General features: G+C 40.5%; 1 protein-coding gene across 3 annotated transcripts in view; it reads left to right on the top strand.

The window, feature by feature from the left end:
• The window catches only part of cep170aa (centrosomal protein 170Aa), a 69,439-nt gene that overhangs the window by 5,003 nt on the left and 46,620 nt on the right, over positions 1 to 17,816 (top strand). For all 3 annotated transcript variants that reach the window (XM_072677731.1, XM_072677734.1, XM_072677733.1), the window contains exon 2: positions 14,652 to 14,803. In XM_072677731.1, the coding sequence (XP_072533832.1) occupies positions 14,699 to 14,803 (105 nt within the window). In that variant the 5' untranslated portion in view covers positions 14,652 to 14,698. The remainder of the gene's footprint in view (positions 1 to 14,651; positions 14,804 to 17,816) is intronic.

Here is a 17,816-nt window from a genome sequence, read left to right as displayed (position 1 = left end):
AGAGATGGGCATAGTTGTGATTGTACCATGTGGAGAGTTGATGTGATGGACAACGATCCCAACAATGATTCAGAGACAAGGGATAAAAAATGAAAGGGGGCTCAAGAGCAGCAGCATGGACCAAGCTTCAAGGATTTATGACATAGCACATGCTATGCTCCCAGGCTACTGACTCAGTGTGATTTGTTCTTTATGAAGCAGCGTAACTTCCTGTGGGGGAGTCATGTGCTGAGCCTTCATCCATGCATTTCCTGTTATAAAGGAGGACTTTCAAATGAAAAGAGAGACAAGAGAGGTTCACTGTAAGGGAATGATCTTGGATTCAAGAAGAGCCTGTAAAAAATAGAGGCCCAGGCTATCTTGTATATCTTTGTGACATCTTTATGAGAGATGTGACAGGAAAGCATTGATGCCGTTTCTAATAAAGAACAAAAACCTGAAGATTATAGCGCAGAACTAAAGAAACCCCCATGTTAAGCAGTTATGGAAACATTCTCAAACTCATGTGTTTCTGTTGATACTGTAACATTGATGACTTTTCTCATGAGAATAAGAACTACACCCTTGCATCGACATCCTGTGGCTGTGGCTTCTCCTAAACATTCTTCTAAGCACGTCTTTTACTAGTGTTTCACCCTACGTATAAAACTTAACCAGTCTTCATTTTTCCCACTATCATTCCCATATCTACATATCACATCACATATCTACCTCATTTGGCCAGACTATTGGGTCAGTTGGAGGTCAGTTGGGTTTGCCTTTGCCCACTGGCTAGGTACAGTCCATTTAACAAGTGCTGCTCTTCACTCGTGCTCCATTATTAGATTGTTTGGAGTAGTTGATGATTTAGAGCTGCGGGGTACGTCTGTAGAGTCTAGTCGAGACAGCCTTCTCTTTTGGTCGATTTTGAAAAAAATCAGTGAGGCTCTTTCATGAGGGCAGCATCACAGGCCTTGTGCCTGTCAAACAGAGCGGCTTGGATTGAAAGTCGTCACTGTGTTTGATTACGTGTACAAATAAAGCATCATAAAACATGAATTTGAAAGATCAAGTAAACAATACACACCTTTTTATGCTTCTTGAAGTATTTTGATTTGTTCACACACACCTTTGCTGTTCCAAAACCCAGGTTCTCTTAAAGAACCCATTTGTTCTCTGGCATTACTCAAATAACCTTTCATAGTACTTTAAATTTAAGGAGTTTAGCAGAGTTTAGTTTAGTTTAGTAGCGGTCATGGGCGGCCGGCAACCATCTGAATGTACCTCGTCCTTTCTTAACTACGCCCCACCTTCGCACACTGGTTATCACAGTGTCACTGATGCAAAGCGCCACTTTTTTTGCTATGGGACTGCAGCATTAACCTGTGCCATCGTCCATCGGAGCAGAAAAACTTTGTCTGACGAATCAAAAAATGATCCATATGAAGATAGAAGCTAACAGGATAGCTAGTAAGACTGGTAAGACTCAGAATGTTCTTGTTGCAGTGCTACGCTACGCTGTGCTTTGTATCTTCTGCATGAGTTGTGGTGGTGCCTTGCTGTAAACCAGCCAGTAGAAGGAGAGCTCATTATATCGTTCATGAGCCCACCGTAAAGGGAAAGTCATTGTATTGTGTGCTAGGGCAAAAATTACAGGGTTGTAATTTTTCGGGAAATTTGGGGCCTAACAACCTAAAGTGTCTTCTGTTTAAAATTTGTACAAATGAGATGAACTAGAAGTTGGACATTTTTAAAGTAGGATGAAATATAGTATACTTTGGAAGCCACCAATACTATTTAGAGAGAGAGAGGCCTATGTGTGTAAAACACTGCGACTCTATCTTTTATGATATACCTGGCAAATAAAAAAAGAACAAATATTGAAAGATTAAAAAATACAGAAGTCACCAAAAGCCAATGAGCCAACATATGATTATTAATAATGCATTGGCGTATCCAAGATTAGAGCACAATAAATGACATTGGGCAGATATAATCTGTCCCCTCTGCAGATTTTCTTTTTGTATCAAGCAGCAGCAACATTAGCAACATAGCTTGACATATTCGATTTAAATGGACATAACTGACCAGGGACCGTCACAATATAATGTCCCAGAACTAATCGTGATAAATGCTGATATTTTCTTTTTAAGATCATTATATGCTACTGATATAATGAGAATAAAACAGCATAGCAGTGATGGTTCTAGGAGGGGGGGCGAGGGAGGCCAGTGCCCCTCTCACAACACGCTTGGACCCCCCCCTAGGGCCCCCCTAAATTAGGCGTGAATCTCCTCAACTTTAGCAGCACAATAATGTAAATACAAATTTCCAGCACCAGAAGCTATAATGCAATCTGCCCCTCATACAACATAACGACTGGCCCTACACTGGGGCCCCCAGTTGAAATGGTCTAGAATAGACTGCAGCATAGTAATGCAATTACAATCTTTTTAAAAGAGCAATTAATGTTTAATTATTAAGAATATTCAGATTGAATATGGAATATATACATATATAATAAATATCCTACATAAATTAAACATAAAAAAGAAACAAAAATAAAAAATACACTGACACACACAGGCTTATTTACATTATGGGAAATATGGCCAATGGGCAATATTGAGGTCTGCAAAATGTAATGTAATTATTGTGACAGGCCTATACCTGACGATGTGGCTATTGCAAATGTGCACGTTGAGATGGCGATGCTGAAATGACGTATTGTGCAGCCCTACTGGCATACCATGACCTTGCTTTTCAGTTTTATTTATAGAGAGATAGACAGAGATATTTAAATAATGACATAATGATACTGTATGATATTCATGCTTTAAAGGCAATGACCAAGACCATTTAACAAATTCATTTTTTCAAACATTTTGAATGTTTACAATACTGTGCAAACCTATGCACGAGTTAATAACCTATATGAATGCTAAATATTTATCTTTATTAACACCTTATTAAGAATATCAGCTGATGCTGTGATATGGTGATATAGTCAGAGCGTATTATGCTAATGAATTCCACTCCAACCCTAAAAGCAACACACAGTTGCCCCTCCGTTCCTAGTCCTCTGGCTGTAGACACGCTTCTAAAGACTTCATTTCCATTTGTGGGTCTTCAGGCCATGTGATTCGTTACATATGCCTAGTGCTGTCCTCATGAACAGCTTTGTTCTGGGCAGTAAGATGTAGTGTCGTATCGACTGTGTTTGGATGAAGGAAGATGTGAATGTGCTGTGCTGTTCTCACAGCCATATGGTATTTTTGCATCAGCTCCAGATTTGCTTTCTCAGCAAATCTGTTTCGCTGGACTGGTACCGTCTTGATTTGATAATCTCTCAGATATAAATGTGGTTTTTGTTTCACGACATGGTCCAGACATGTTTTTAGTGTGAAACCAGGGTAGATACAGAAAGAAAGTGTTAAATGCATGTAAACCCAATTCCTCAGAACTAATATAATAATCACACCATTCATTATTTGTGATTGCATTTAAATATTTTGTATAGCAAACAATTCCAGCTCTGTTAGTCTGAATGGTGCCACTTCTATTACCAGAGAATAGCCCCACCAGTTTGTACATACACTTAAAATATACACGTATGTATGTATGTATGTAATAGGCTTCAGAGTGTTAAGGGGATAAATGTGTTGATAATGTAATGTAAGTCACGTCTGGGGAAGATTCTGCAGAACTGAGCAGCTTTGCATTTTGGTACATGTGTGTGTGTGTGTGTGTGTGTGTGTTTTAAGCAGTCTTGCAGGCCTCTCACTGTGCACAGCTGCCTAAAGAAAGAAATCCTTTACCACAGGTCAACCATTGTTCTCTACTACCACCCAATTTCCCCAAACAGCCTGTGAGGATGAAAGTAGGAAACAGAGAAACCGCATTATTTTATGTGCATTTGAATGAACAAGCTTTAGCTACAGTCAAGCAATTCAATGGGCTATTTTTATATAGTGCCTCCATTTACACAGACTCAAACGTATATGGACAAACTGGTATGATTATAAATAGAGTAAAACAGATTATTATTAATACCTGGATGCAAATCCTTTGCAGTCACTGACTGATAGAAGTCTGGAACCCATGGGCATTACCAAATGCCCTTGAGGAGCTTTGCTTCAGTAAGCGAGAAGCAAGCCCAAATGAGTTGAGGTCAGGTGACCGACTCTGGCATTTTAAGAACATTGGATGTTTTTTGTCTTAGGAAGCTCTTGGGTTGATTTTGCTGTGTGTTCTGGGTCATTATCCATCTGGACTGTGAAGCACCATCCATGTCAATTTTGCAGCATTTGCCTAAATATGAGCTGATGGTGCTCCATGGCTTCATTGACAGCCATACATGCCTGTGCAATAACAGTGCCTCCACCATGTTTGACAGATAATGTGGTATACTTAAGAACGCAAACCCTTCCGTCTTTATATTCAAGATAATCATGGTTTCATCTGTTCAAAGAGGGTCTTCAGCAATGTTAATACTACATTGGGTGGAGCCACTCCACTACCAAAAAAGCAGCTAACTATCAGCACATTATCATGGATATTTTCACAATATTATTGGTAATATTATTGACTGAGGATCACAATCAATCCAGACTAGTCACTAGATTTGAATGTCCACCTGGTTTTGTGTCTGAAGAAAGAGATTGACTTCATTCATGGCAGTTGTGTAGTGCGGGCATGGTGCATGAAGTGAAGCGAGTGGCACCTCTATACTATATTTTTCATGCGCTGCATCCCAGAATCTAGGCCACACTAGTGTACATGTCAGTTTGAATTGTCTGCGCTCCAACTAGACGCGGGAGCCGAGTTCAGCTCCTGTTCTTTTATTCTGGCCTGCAGCCTTTTAGTTAGACTCCTGCTTATCGATTGGATCGACCTCTCCTCCTGCATTAGGATATAAAGATGCATTTAAAATAGAATAATGATTGTGTGGTGATCGGCCAGGGCGGTAATCGTAATCAGAGCTGAGCAGAGCTGCTGGAAGCAAAGACACCCCAAGGCCCTTTTTTCTTTAAGCTCGATTCTAAGAATATAATATATAATATAATGAGAATAAAACAGCATAGCAGTGATGGTTCTAGAAGGGGGGGCGAGGGAGGCCAGTGCCCCTCTCACAATACGCTTGGACCCCCCCTAGGGCCCCCCTAAATTAGGCGTGAATCTCCTCAACTTTAGCAGCACAATAATGTAAATACAAATTTCCAGCACCAGAAGCTATAATGCAATCTGCCCCTCATACAACATAACGACTGGCCCTACACTGGGGCCCCCAGTTGAAATGGTCTAGAATAGACTGCAGCATAGTAATGCAATTACAATCTTTTTAAAAGAGCAATTAATGTTTAATTATTAAGAATATTCAGATTGAATATGGAATATATACATATATAATAAATATCCTACATAAATTAAACATAAAAAAAGAAACAAAAATAAAAAATACACTGACACACACAGGCTTATTTACATTATGGGAAATATGGCCAATGGGCAATATTGAGGTCTGCAAAATGTAATGTAATTATTGTGACAGGCCTATACCTGACGATGTGGCTATTGCAAATGTGCACGTTGAGATGGCGATGCTGAAATGACGTATTGTGCAGCCCTACTGGCATACCATGACCTTGCTTTTCAGTTCATCTAATGATACTGTATGATATTCATGCTTTAAAGGCAATGTTAAACAAGAGAGTATAAAAGGTGCATGGGAAAAAAACGGTCCGCCCAAAAAGTGTGCGAAAGAGTGAAAAATCCAAAGGAGTGTAGCTTAGCATATTGTCGAGCCTCTGAGATTTGAGCTCTCGACAGGCTGTAAGTGGTACTGGCAGCAGTATTGAACATAATGGACTGTTTTAATGCCTTTGTTACAGTGATGCAGTTAAATTACTATGCTGTCTTGTTTTGCGGTGAGTGGGCTGCCAAACTAGCCCTTTTGTTCAGGAGGGTCATAAGTGGGCAGGCTATGTCATGTTGCCCCCCAATCAGATCTGAGTACCTTAACACTGAGTATCGGCCAATACTGATCCAATCTGATCTGTGTTTCTATAAATAATACAGCCACACAGTTTAGGTTAGATGTGCTGCTAATTATCATTAAAGTAAATCATTTTTTTAAATAAACAAATAGTTACATTCTGGACTGATTTATGTTGTTTGGCAGCTTACTTCCTTAAAATGACCAATTTATAGCATGTTTAATATCTTATAAGCCAATCTGGCTCCCTTTCCTGCTCATTTCCCCAATCACTGCTGAATTAGGCAAGCAGTCCAATACTCTACATTGCAACACGTCCAATGCTTCATTTTAAAAGGATGAGAAGAGAGTGAATTTAGCATTTGTGGCCAATTTCTCACACCCAGAGTGAAGGCTAGGCCTAGCCTGGGGTTCACTATTCAGTGGTGATTCACTACTGACAGTACAGTTTAGTCATTGTCCAGAGAAACAGCCCTCACTGTTCAGACAGTCATGAGATTGATTAGGATTCCTTGCCCTGGTATCATTTACTGTCATTACGTGCTCCAGTGTAGTTATAACCCCAGGTGTAGCAGACCATGTTTGATGTGTTCTCTTGTCTGGGATCTTGAGCTTCTGTGGGAGTCTTTTTTCTTGTTTGGATATGCATCTTAAAACCAGGTAATCCTTTCATCAGTATCAGTCTTTTTCTAATCTCTCTGATGAAATCCTCTCCCCTTTCAAAGTGCTGTGATGAAGCTACGTATAACTGAGGAACTGCAACATGTTCAACATCCCTCCTGAGTTGAGAAAGCCCGTTTGCTGGGAAGTTAGCTAGGTTTGGCCTGCAGTATTGGGAGTAATCGCGAAGTATGGTGTGAGGTCACGGGGCAGAGGGCTGGACACTTACAGCTGTTGCATCATCTGGCTGATATTCTCGGGAGAGTAGCGCATTCACAAAGAGGTCTTCATGCAGGGGACACACGTTCAAAGATTGCATTTGAACAGTTATTTTCCATTTACAAAAAATATTTAAAGAGAGTGATGAGAGTTGATCTAAAGGAAGGTAAATGTAGAATGCTGCTCGTGTTGCTGTTGGTGACAGGACAAACATTAAAAAACATTTCAAGGTCAAAATTGCTTATTGGTGAGTAGATCATTCAAGCCAGTCTACAGCTATATACTGGGTTTCCTTAGAATACTTGGTAGTCTTGAATGCAGTGGTGCTTGAATTGACCATTTACAGATAGAAGCTGATTGTATGCATCTTCTAACTGTATAAACCTGAAGCTTCCACAGCACTGGATATGAACACATATGCAAACAGCATTTTACAGATCAAGCCTTTTTAAATCAAATATGGCAAAGCACAACATATCAATGTATTGAACTTTTAAAAAGGATTGAATACTTTTGGAAGCCACAGGAACATTTATTTCTGTTGTATAACAAATGCAGTAAAATGAACGAAATGCATAAATAAAGGTATTTCTTTTTATGTATTTATTTTTCCACCAACCCTCAATTTAGCACCCAACAAAACTTCAAAAACCATAATAGGTCCAAGTGGGGCTCAACACTCGTGAGGGCTGTCTCTCTTGGTAGCTCAGGCCTTGTGTCTACCGCCGCGCGTCTCTCTCCTGTATGGCGGCTGCTCCTTTTATGCACTGCCTGGGGCTCGCTGTAGTGAACAGCCCCAGGTGCACGGGGTACTGGCTAGTGGCTATATATATATATATATATATATATATATATATACACACACACGGTCAAATCAGAATATTATGACCACCCCTGGTTTGGATTATATCAGCTCCACTTCCCATATAGGAGTACTGTGTAGTTATAATATAATTACAGACTCTCTGTATCTGTATCTTTTCACCCTGTTCCTCAAAGGTCAGGACCTCACAGAGTAGGTGGTATTTGGGTGGTGGGTCATTCTCAGCACTGCAGAGACTAAGGTTGCAAAGGGGTGGAAATAAACCCTTCCACATTTTCCATGGGAACTTTAGCTTGGGAACTTATTTCAAAATGTAATTTTTCCATGGCAATTTTGGGAAATTATGGGAATTAATTATTGGAACTAATAAGAAATATTGGATAATTTAACAAAATTATTTAATACACTACGCACAGTTTTTGTTAATAGCAGACATGAAGGCATAACAATACAACTACATTTACCATAGGAATATACTGGTAATTGTGGAAATGAACTGGAGTGAATGGGAATGCAATTAATATAATTCTAGTGTGTGTTGGGCTGGTTCAAGTGGATTAGACACAGGATTACTGCTGGAGTAAAGATAAATGTGTATATATATATATTTATACTAGAGGTGTAACGGTACACAAAAGTCACAGATTGTTTTTGTTTATCATTCAGTCGTGCAAGTTTCCGTTCCAGCTTCATTACAGCTAGTGTTGTATAGTTCCCCCTGAGGTAGCTGCTGTCAATAGGCTGTGGCAAATTAACCTGTAAAATGGAAATGTGTATTCAGTATAATTCAGATATGCATGCCTACTGTTGATACTAATTGTACATCAAATGTTAATGTACATAATTGCTGCATTTCCATGCAGTTGTGTAATTACTTATGTAATTGTGTAATTATTTAAAAGATTACATAGCAAATGCACAGTTGTGAGTGGGTTATTGCTTATAAAAAAGGGTGGTCAGCATAAAATATGATCAAATAGACCCATGTTCAATTTATTCATAAAGAATATTCTTCCTCTACCTTTCCCTATGATTCCCCATGGTCATAAAATCGCAGTAACACACAGCCTCTCGTTGCTTATTGCTTCAATTACTATCGGCCGTAATATGGATTTGATCAGAAGCAGAGTTTCTGGTGATATATCCTTTCACAGAGCAGGTGAGTCAGCGCGTGGTTCCTGTGTAAAAGTGGATCGAGATGGAAGGATGAGCCGAGGCAGATGGGAGGAAGTCTTAGCCACACTTCCTGTTCCCCCACAAAGTGCATGCAGTCATCCTAAAACAATCCAACTCTTCAGGCCCTGTGAGGGGGAGGATGCACTCAGAGCCAGCATGGAGAAATCGCCCTTTCACCCACTGAAAAAGCATGGTCCTCCACTGGCAGGGAAATCAGCAGGCTGTAGATGGCACAGCCGGTCGGAAAAAAAATACAGTCAAACTTTGTGTGCTTCTTTTGGCATCAGACGTGGAACTCCACCAGGGGATAAGACTCTCCAGTTGAAGCTTAAGCTGAGGGATAAGGTCTTGGTGTTCACATGCTGTCTTTAAGTCTTCTAAATGAGGCTTTACTACATCCTTCCTCAACATCAGGTCTCAGGAACACAGCCACAGAGTAGAATGGCACAGAGTTGTAGGTGGTGGTGTAGAGGGAGCATGTGAGAAGTACTACCCTCCACATTTCCCAATGGCAGAGACTCTCTTTCATATACGATGAAGAGAGAAGCACTGTACAGCTGGGCACTGCACCAGGGCTCCTCTGCCACGTTGTGCTGCTTCCTGAGTTGTGCGGGTGGTTGCCGGCTCTAATGACTTTCTTGTGGTTAGGCAGTGAAAGCCGAGGCTCCAGAAAGAAGAAAATCCAGCCGTCTTTACGCAGCTATTCCTTCCCCTAGCTGAGGCATCTCAGAAGCCACATCTTGCCAAACCCTCAATTCCACAAACCCACTCAACTTTATTCAGCTTTCTGTCGTTGAATAAAGTTGGGTGTCTGGACGTACGTAAACCACTCTTTGAAGGGCACTGAGTTTAAGGGTGCTTTGGAGTCCTGAGAAGAAGGTAATTCCGCTCAGAAGAGATGGTTTAAGTTACTCGTGTTTGGAATGCTCACATGCTGTGAATCTGTCAGGTTTACGAGCTTTTGTCCTTTATGCAAATTTACTGTCCCGATAATGGGCTCCCAGTATTAACTCACATTCAAACCTGTGCCTTTTAACCTTTTCAACTTGCCGTAACGCTGCCATTAAGCTGTGTTCGCACTGCATGCACGAAGTTTAGACCATGCTCACTGTGAGACGAGGCAAGGGAGGAGAACTCGAGAAACTTGCGCTGGAGTTCTGGGCGGCTTTAGCTAAAGAAACTTGAAGCTAGGCTCCCCTGAGGCCGAGCCTAGGCCGAGCATGAGTTGGGGTGGTGGTGAGATGCCGTGACTTAAATCACGAGAAGGTGAGGGAGGAGGTGTGTTTTATAGGGTGTGTGATAACGGGGAGAAGGAGTTTAGACGGGGTCCTTCTCCCAAACTTAGTTATTTTATTACTCCATATGAAGAATGCGCTATGCTGCCTTTATTGTTGGATGCACTGCAATAGTTCCTGCAGTAAAATACTGTATGTCACATCAGTATAATTACAGGTTTACTCATACTGTCGAGAATTGTGTGGATGTTTATCTATGCCCAACCACAAATTATTGTCACAATTAATTATGCAAATTCCAGCATAATTCAAGTCTTTGCTGAACATCGGTTGACTGAGGACATTTTAATAATGTCATTGAAAATGAATAAACCAGAGAGATGTTGCTCAAACATAGCAAAGCATAATTTTCATCATTTGTAATAAACATACTCGTAGTACCTGGGTTGATGTAAACTGCATTACTAGTGAGCCAAAACATTATGAACATCTGACATCTAGTAAAACTATGAATTGAATTTGTAGTTGGCAGTTCATTCGACTTCAAATTCATTTGAACCATTTATTCGTCCAAATGGTGTGAATTCTGTTTTCAGTGGCTACTGTATCTGCAAGCAGGCATTTTTACCCTCTGGATTTCAAGGCCAAGACATAGACCCCGTTTAGACCTGGTCACTTATCAGGAGTATATCTGCATAAGGCCATGCCACATAAAAATGCAAGTGTAAACACACCCAAGACTCATTTAAACCAGATTTTTCTTTTCTGTTTCCAAGGTGTTTTTTTTTTTGGGTTCTGAAACCAGATGTTTAAGCAGGTTGTTGTATGGCCACACATTGTTTAGCTTTTTACATGTGTTTTCTCTGCTCTGAAATGTGAATTTTACACTACATTACACTACATTTAACACTGATTAAAAAGCTGTTTGGTCGAGCTTAGCCACATTATGCTTCCCTACTTGCCCGTGTGGCAGTTTAAGTTTTTTCAAAGCGCTGAAACTTTTTAAATGTGCAGTAAATGCTGTTCTTTCAAGTTTTTTATATCATATTTGGGGTAAGATATAAAAAAGTACTACCTCTAAAAAGTGGAACACAATAAATATCAGGATTTACAGCCATCTACCGAGTTTTTAAGTCAGAATTGGTATCGGTATTGGCGTATCTGGCATCTGTATCAGAAAGGAAAAAGTGGTATTGGTGCATCCCTAATTTGAGCCACATGTTATAGCAGTGTAAACATTTATGGCATTTAGCTGACACTCTTATCCAGAGCAACTTACAGTGTTAGGAGTCTTGCCCAAGGATGCTTATCGGTGTAGCACAGCATAGTGACCCAGACTGGGAATCGAACCCCAGTCTCCCACATGGTACTGTAGCTCACTGGCAGGTAGTGGTGTTATCTGTTGCGCCACACCAACCGCCACTCTCCAATACGCATTCGGCAACCCAAACCCCTCTCAGTACAGCTCAAATACCAGTAATAATTGCTGCACAATGACCGAATTGGCATATTCAGTCGGATTTCAAGTGGAGATGCATTGGACTACCATAAATGCGTAAATGCATGTGGCTAAAATAGATACTAGTCCCATGAAGTGTAAACAAGCCCATTCTGTTATGTACAGTCTTTTTACAGTCTTATTTATTACTTAACACCGTAGTGATTTCTGAGGTCGGTGGAGGAAGTTAGTAATACAATATTTGTACAGGGCTGTATTGATGAGGACCCTAGATCTGGTAGAGAGCAGGAAATTGTACATTGTAGTGTTTCCACTATGGTTTGGTGTGTTTAGCTGACTGCAGGTGTGTGGATGAAATGCTTAAGATGGGTAGTGAGTGAGGGGAAATATCACTTACACTCATCCTGGAGTGGCATACGCTGGGCTCGTGTTCGGTACAAACGTGAGGCTCATAAATCAAAAACGGCCCTCAGCATAGGGGCAGATGTTGTCATAGCAATACCCCATTAAGAGAGGCGTGTATAATCTCACCAAATGTTAATCGTTCATGGCTGCCTCTGAGTGCTGCATTGTAGTCAGTGTGAAAAGGAGTTTTTTGAGTATGTGTGTGTGTGTGTGTGTGTGTGTGTGTGAAAGAGAGAGCGAGAGAGAGTGGGGGAGGGGATGAGTAGGAAAGGAGCCTGCTGTCCTAACTAATGATCTCAGATGGTGGGTAAGAGATACACTATATGTCCAAATGTTTGTGGACACCTCTTCTAATGAATGCATTCAGCTACTTTTAAGTTAAATGCACACACACACACACACACACAGCTTGTCTAGTCCCTGTAGAGAAGTATTGCCTATATTTGCTCTCTGGAGCAGAACCTATTAGCACCATGCCTGGAGCATGCAAACATGGGCTAGAGGGGTTTAAAGACCCCCAGCATTGAGCTGTGGAGCAGAGGAAACTGTGTTCTCCGGGAATGATGGTGCTCCACCCAGTTCTTCTGGGATGAGTTGGGGAATTGGGGATGATGAGGCAGGGTGCTGATCTTCCAACTTCCTGACCTCACTAACTCACTGTCACTGAATGCAATCAAAACCTCACAGCAGTGCTCTATAATGTAGTGAAAAGCATTCTTCCCTGGACAGTAGAGACAGTTACTCAAATGAAAGCAGAATAATCAAGAATAATGATTATACCCTTGATTTCAGAAAACAATACATGAATGAGCAGGTGTCCCAATACTTTGGTCCAAATTGTGTAGATATATAGCCCTAGAAATATTTTGGGAAAGCAGTAGTGGATCATACACACTGGATCTCTGCACCACTTCTTCTAAAAAAGACCGTCTGCTGGAGCTGAGCTGAAGTGTTTGTCCGCCTGGATAGGAGTGAGACGATTATTTTGATTGGCTCACGGCCAGAATAATGGTTTCACTCCAACAGATCGTGTTGCCTTGTTAGTCTGTTTTTCGGTTAACCCTTGGTTTGTTCCGAATCCGAAATAGGAAGACTTTATAGTAGGAGCGATCAGCTTTTTCGTCGGCAGGAACGCCTGGGTTGGTGTGAGGTCATGTAGCTGGACAGCTTTCAGCTTGAGGGTCAGGAAGCTGGGCTTAATTATTTTCACTTTCACAGCTGTAGGTTTGAGCAGCTGAGTGTGGCCTCCTTTCCTGAGCGAGGAGAGAGAGAGAGCCTGCGAGAGAGAGAGAGAAAACAGGCCAGTCAGACGTGTAGGCATGGAGTCTACATCACTTCCTCTAGCATCTGGCAGTGATCAGAGCGGGAGAGGAGGAAGGAGCTCTGCTGCTGCAGAACAACACTGGAATGTTACAAATCTGAGCTCCGGCTAACGGCTCTGCCTGTCCGCCCGCCCACCCCTCCGCTCTGAAATTTCAAACTTAAACAGGATTCTCTGGAAGGACAGCACTGAACTCCTAATCGAGACCTGCTAACACCATATTTATGCTCACAAGCCGAGTAGAAAAGAGAATATAGACATACAGGCAAACAGTAATTCTTATGTATCATCAATTATATATGTAGAAGCTTCAAAACGAGTTATTTATAAAAGGGTTAATATCATGGAAAATCACATTTTCACAGAATAAAAAAAATATCTTAAAAAAAAAAGAGAAACAACTAGACGTCCTTCCCTCGTCCATAACGTCCATATATGCAAAAGTAACCAGTTTTTAAACCTGACCATTTTATCTACTGCTGCGTTTTGTTATCTGTTGTGTTTTCTGGTGTCCAGCAGAGGAGAATGGGTTGTTTGAGTGTTTGAGTCTAGGTTCCTCTCAGTGTTTCTTCTTTTTGACCACTGGTCACTTGCTCAAATACTGTAAATCTGCCAGTTCAGCCTACAGACATTTAGCCCCGCCCATTTATGCTTATTCTGTTTTTCCCCTTATTTTGCCACGCCTGTTTTTTTTTTTCTGTCCTTCTTTGTGTAGAAACTCAAAGAAGGTCATTCTCTATCAGATGGATTGTGGTCATATCATATCAGTTATGAAGCTCTGGTCAGGTAAGCCTTTAAAAGGTAAAGAAAGAGCCTCACAAGAATCCGGTGCTCATAACTGAGCCAGTTCTGTGGTTCAGGATGTTCTGGTGTTGGTTTGTCCTCCACAAAATGGTCAGAGCAGACGTATGGACATTTGGGTGGATGTTTAAAATTTAGTGCTTTCAACCTTAGATGCAGGTCCTCTTTTTTGGAAGGCAGTGGATATGTACATGAGACCTAAGTTGTATGATCTGATGCTTTAGCATGTTATACTACTCACTGTATGTTTATGAATTCTTTAATTACACAGTTCATGCCATTGCTTTGTGTGTTTTAATCCTCACAAAATAGCAAGAACAGGCTCCAATATGTCATTTTTGTTTTTACTTTCCCAAATCTAGTACATACACAGCTTTTCATCAAATTTTAATCACAATAAAATGTATCTTCTCCTAGTTAATAATTCAACAAAGAAAAAATCAACTAAATATATGAATTTCAAGACATTGGAGATCCTAGGAAAGTTCAATGAAAGCCCAGTTTTCACCAACTTTCTGTTTCTCTCTGTCTTTCTCTGTTTCTCTGTGTGTGTCTCTCTCTCTCTCTGCCTTTCTCAGGATGACGTAGGGGTAGAGGCTGGAGGAGAGTGAGAGAGAGAGCAGAGATGAGCCTCACGTCCTGGTTCCTGGTGAGCAGCGGGGGCACGCGCCACCGGCTGCCCCGCGAGATGATCTTTGTGGGTCGTGACGACTGCGAGCTCATGCTGCAGGTCAGCTGATGACTGCTGTCACTCTCTCTGTGTATCGCCTCCACACTTTCAGACCCCAGTGTTTCAACACAGGTTAATCCTGCAACAGCTGCGAGCTCCCGCCAGGGACAGCGATACTGCATTGGGGTCTTCCTGTGTCCTCCTGATATTTCCCATCAGAATCACCTTCAGAGCGTTTCTGGCTTTTGTCACGTCCACTAATCCACACAAGTGCTCGACAAACCAGTGTTGGCCTGTATTGTGAAGCTATTCTCAAAATTATTCAGAATTAAAACAGAGCATGACAAAATGCACATATTAATCATCAATAATTATTGATTATGAGTGACAGAGAAAAATATATCATGATTTTTTTGTTTGCCATATTATCATATTGACAGACAGTGATTATTAAGCTTTAATCAGCTCACACTAAGAATCACAGTGGTTAATAACTCGACTCAATCTGAGGCTATCAGAGTGTGCGTGTTAATCATGGTGATATATTAATAGAAAGTGGGACAAACAGCTCACAGGTTACTTTTAGATACTCTAGAGTGGGCAAAACTGCTCCACTGCCAAGTATTGCGGAGAAGAGTGCCAACACTGTAACACGGTTCAAGGAACCAAACCCAACTTCAAACCCTGACATGTGATAGATCGCAGCAGTGAAATATTACAGATTGCAGCCGGTGCATTCACAGCAGTACAGTAATACATCCCCAAATAGCATCATTTACACACAGTAACATGGTTTACATAAACCTTTACCAAGGACATCAAATTGTCAGTATTATTGGCATTGGAAGTATGGAAGATAATAACAACAGATCATTTAGTCTTCTTATTTTAGCTGTAGCCTGCCCTGACGTCTCCCCACAGTTTGACAGCAAAGTGGATAACACCACCACACCACACACAGGACCATCTGTAGAGTTGCTCCACAGCTACATTAAAAGGGAATGCCACAATAAACCCCAGTGTTCATTCATTTACTGTAGTTTATGGCTCTATGTAAGACGGTCTGGTAATAACTGGAAATGAATGAAAAACATTTACATCAAATCATGTAAAAACGTGGCTATGCACACCGATATTAATCAGTGATCCATCATCAGTTATATTATAGAGTTATAAGAAAATATTATGAATAAAAAATATATCAAGTAACATACAATAAAAGTAAGGCATAAGACATGCATTTTAGCATCAGTATCCATCTCTAAAAGGGTCTGTTTGAAAAGGTTATGCTCATAACGATTAGTCGTCATATCAGAAATACCAGTAATTCTGTATTGGTGCATTCCTTCTAGGAAAGATGATTTCCTTATCAGAAGTGAGTCATGCAAATACTGTCCTCCAAGCTAAATGTGTGGCACGTAGATATATTTAGCCTGTAAGCTTTTCATGTTTTTCTGAATGTCTCATGCTGATACGCAACTGATACACTACTGTTCAAAAGTTTGGAATCCCGTCATGTGGTTGATGTGGTGTAGTCCTTAGGCAGGACTGCATTATAACCTCTGTAATATGAGTATCCTTGTAAGTCTCTCTGGCTGAATGTCAACTGAATGACCTAAATGTATGTGTCATTGTTTATTAAAATAACAACAATAATATGACATATACATTTAGGTCATTCAGCTGACAGCTGAGATACATTTTAGATTGAAATATTATACACTGTGTTGTAGAAAAGTCTTTTTTGGAAGTTATTAAGTCATACAAATCTTAACATTTCTTCACTTCTTACAGCTTAAATTGTGTGAAATATCTACATCACATTATACATCAAATGATATTTTTCACCATAATTGCGGTACAGCTAGTTTATTCTGACCATTACTCCAGGTTTGTGAATGGTGGTGTGAATTATCATTACTAGTTCTTCCTTTAGTATCTGTATGTCTTCAGAAATACTACACTAGCTCTTGAGTTTCAGGCGTGGTCCTGTGGGAGACATAAACAAGGCGGTGTTTTGTAAGAAAAGCCGTGCTTCCCCTCTCTTAACCCATCCTTTAATGGCCTGGGGGGATAACTGGAGAAACAGAGGCTGGTTTGGTCGGGGGCCGATAGCTTTAAATACCACTTGCTTACTCATGTGATGATGGCTTTTACAAAACACTTAATAGAATTATCACATGATTTAGGTTATAATGAAATGACTATGTGTATGAATGCTCTTAACTGAATTTAACCAAAAACCATGTCTAATGAAGCTGAGCAAAATGCCTGCTTAATGAATATCCTTCATACATTCAGCGTAATGTATTTTATTTATGTGGAAAATCAAGAATGTGCACAAACATAAAGGCTCTCATACACAGGGTACTGTGGAATTGCTGATATACAAAAAATTCAGTGCCCAGAAAGATTTACACCTCTAGTATGTCTCATTGCTATCTCAGGTGTTCAGCTCGGGTTTTTAATACATTTTCTTTAAATGTTTACATATTTTACTAATTATCTAGGTTTTTGTGTTTGTGACTCAGGCCCTTGTTATTGCGCCCTTCCCTTGGGCAATCCCGGGTCATTGCCCTCAGGCCCATATAAGGACTTCCACCTTGTTTGTGTTCATTTTGTGTTCATGTGTTGTGGACTGGGAGCATTTAGGAGCCTCGTTCTAGCCTGTAGGTGCCGTGAATTGAATCTCTATGTGTTTGTAGCGTGGTCCTGTAGGTTGGCATCTTGTCATAGTCAAGCTGTCTTCAAGTCTGGTTCTCGAGGCAGTCCCGTTACATCACGTCATGCTCCCCAGCGGCTCTAGTTCACGAGTCTGTTTCACGGTGCACTCAGGTTAGGCTAGCCTAGTTATCTCGTTCAGGTAGCCAGTTTTCCAGTTAACCCTGGATTCACGTAGAGCGTTCTCTAGTACTCAGTACTATACATAATACATTTTTGCATTTTTGACATTATATATACATGTCATTATGTATATTTGACATTATATATACATTTTTTGCATTTTGCCTAATTATATATATATATATATAATATAATATAATATATAATATATATATTTTTTTTACAATTT

This window comes from Salminus brasiliensis, chromosome 4 (assembly GCF_030463535.1).
Source record: "Salminus brasiliensis chromosome 4, fSalBra1.hap2, whole genome shotgun sequence".
NCBI lineage: Eukaryota > Metazoa > Chordata > Actinopteri > Characiformes > Bryconidae > Salminus > Salminus brasiliensis.
The sequence above is the reverse complement of the archived record's forward strand: the minus strand, read 5'-3'. Positions and strand labels throughout refer to the sequence as shown.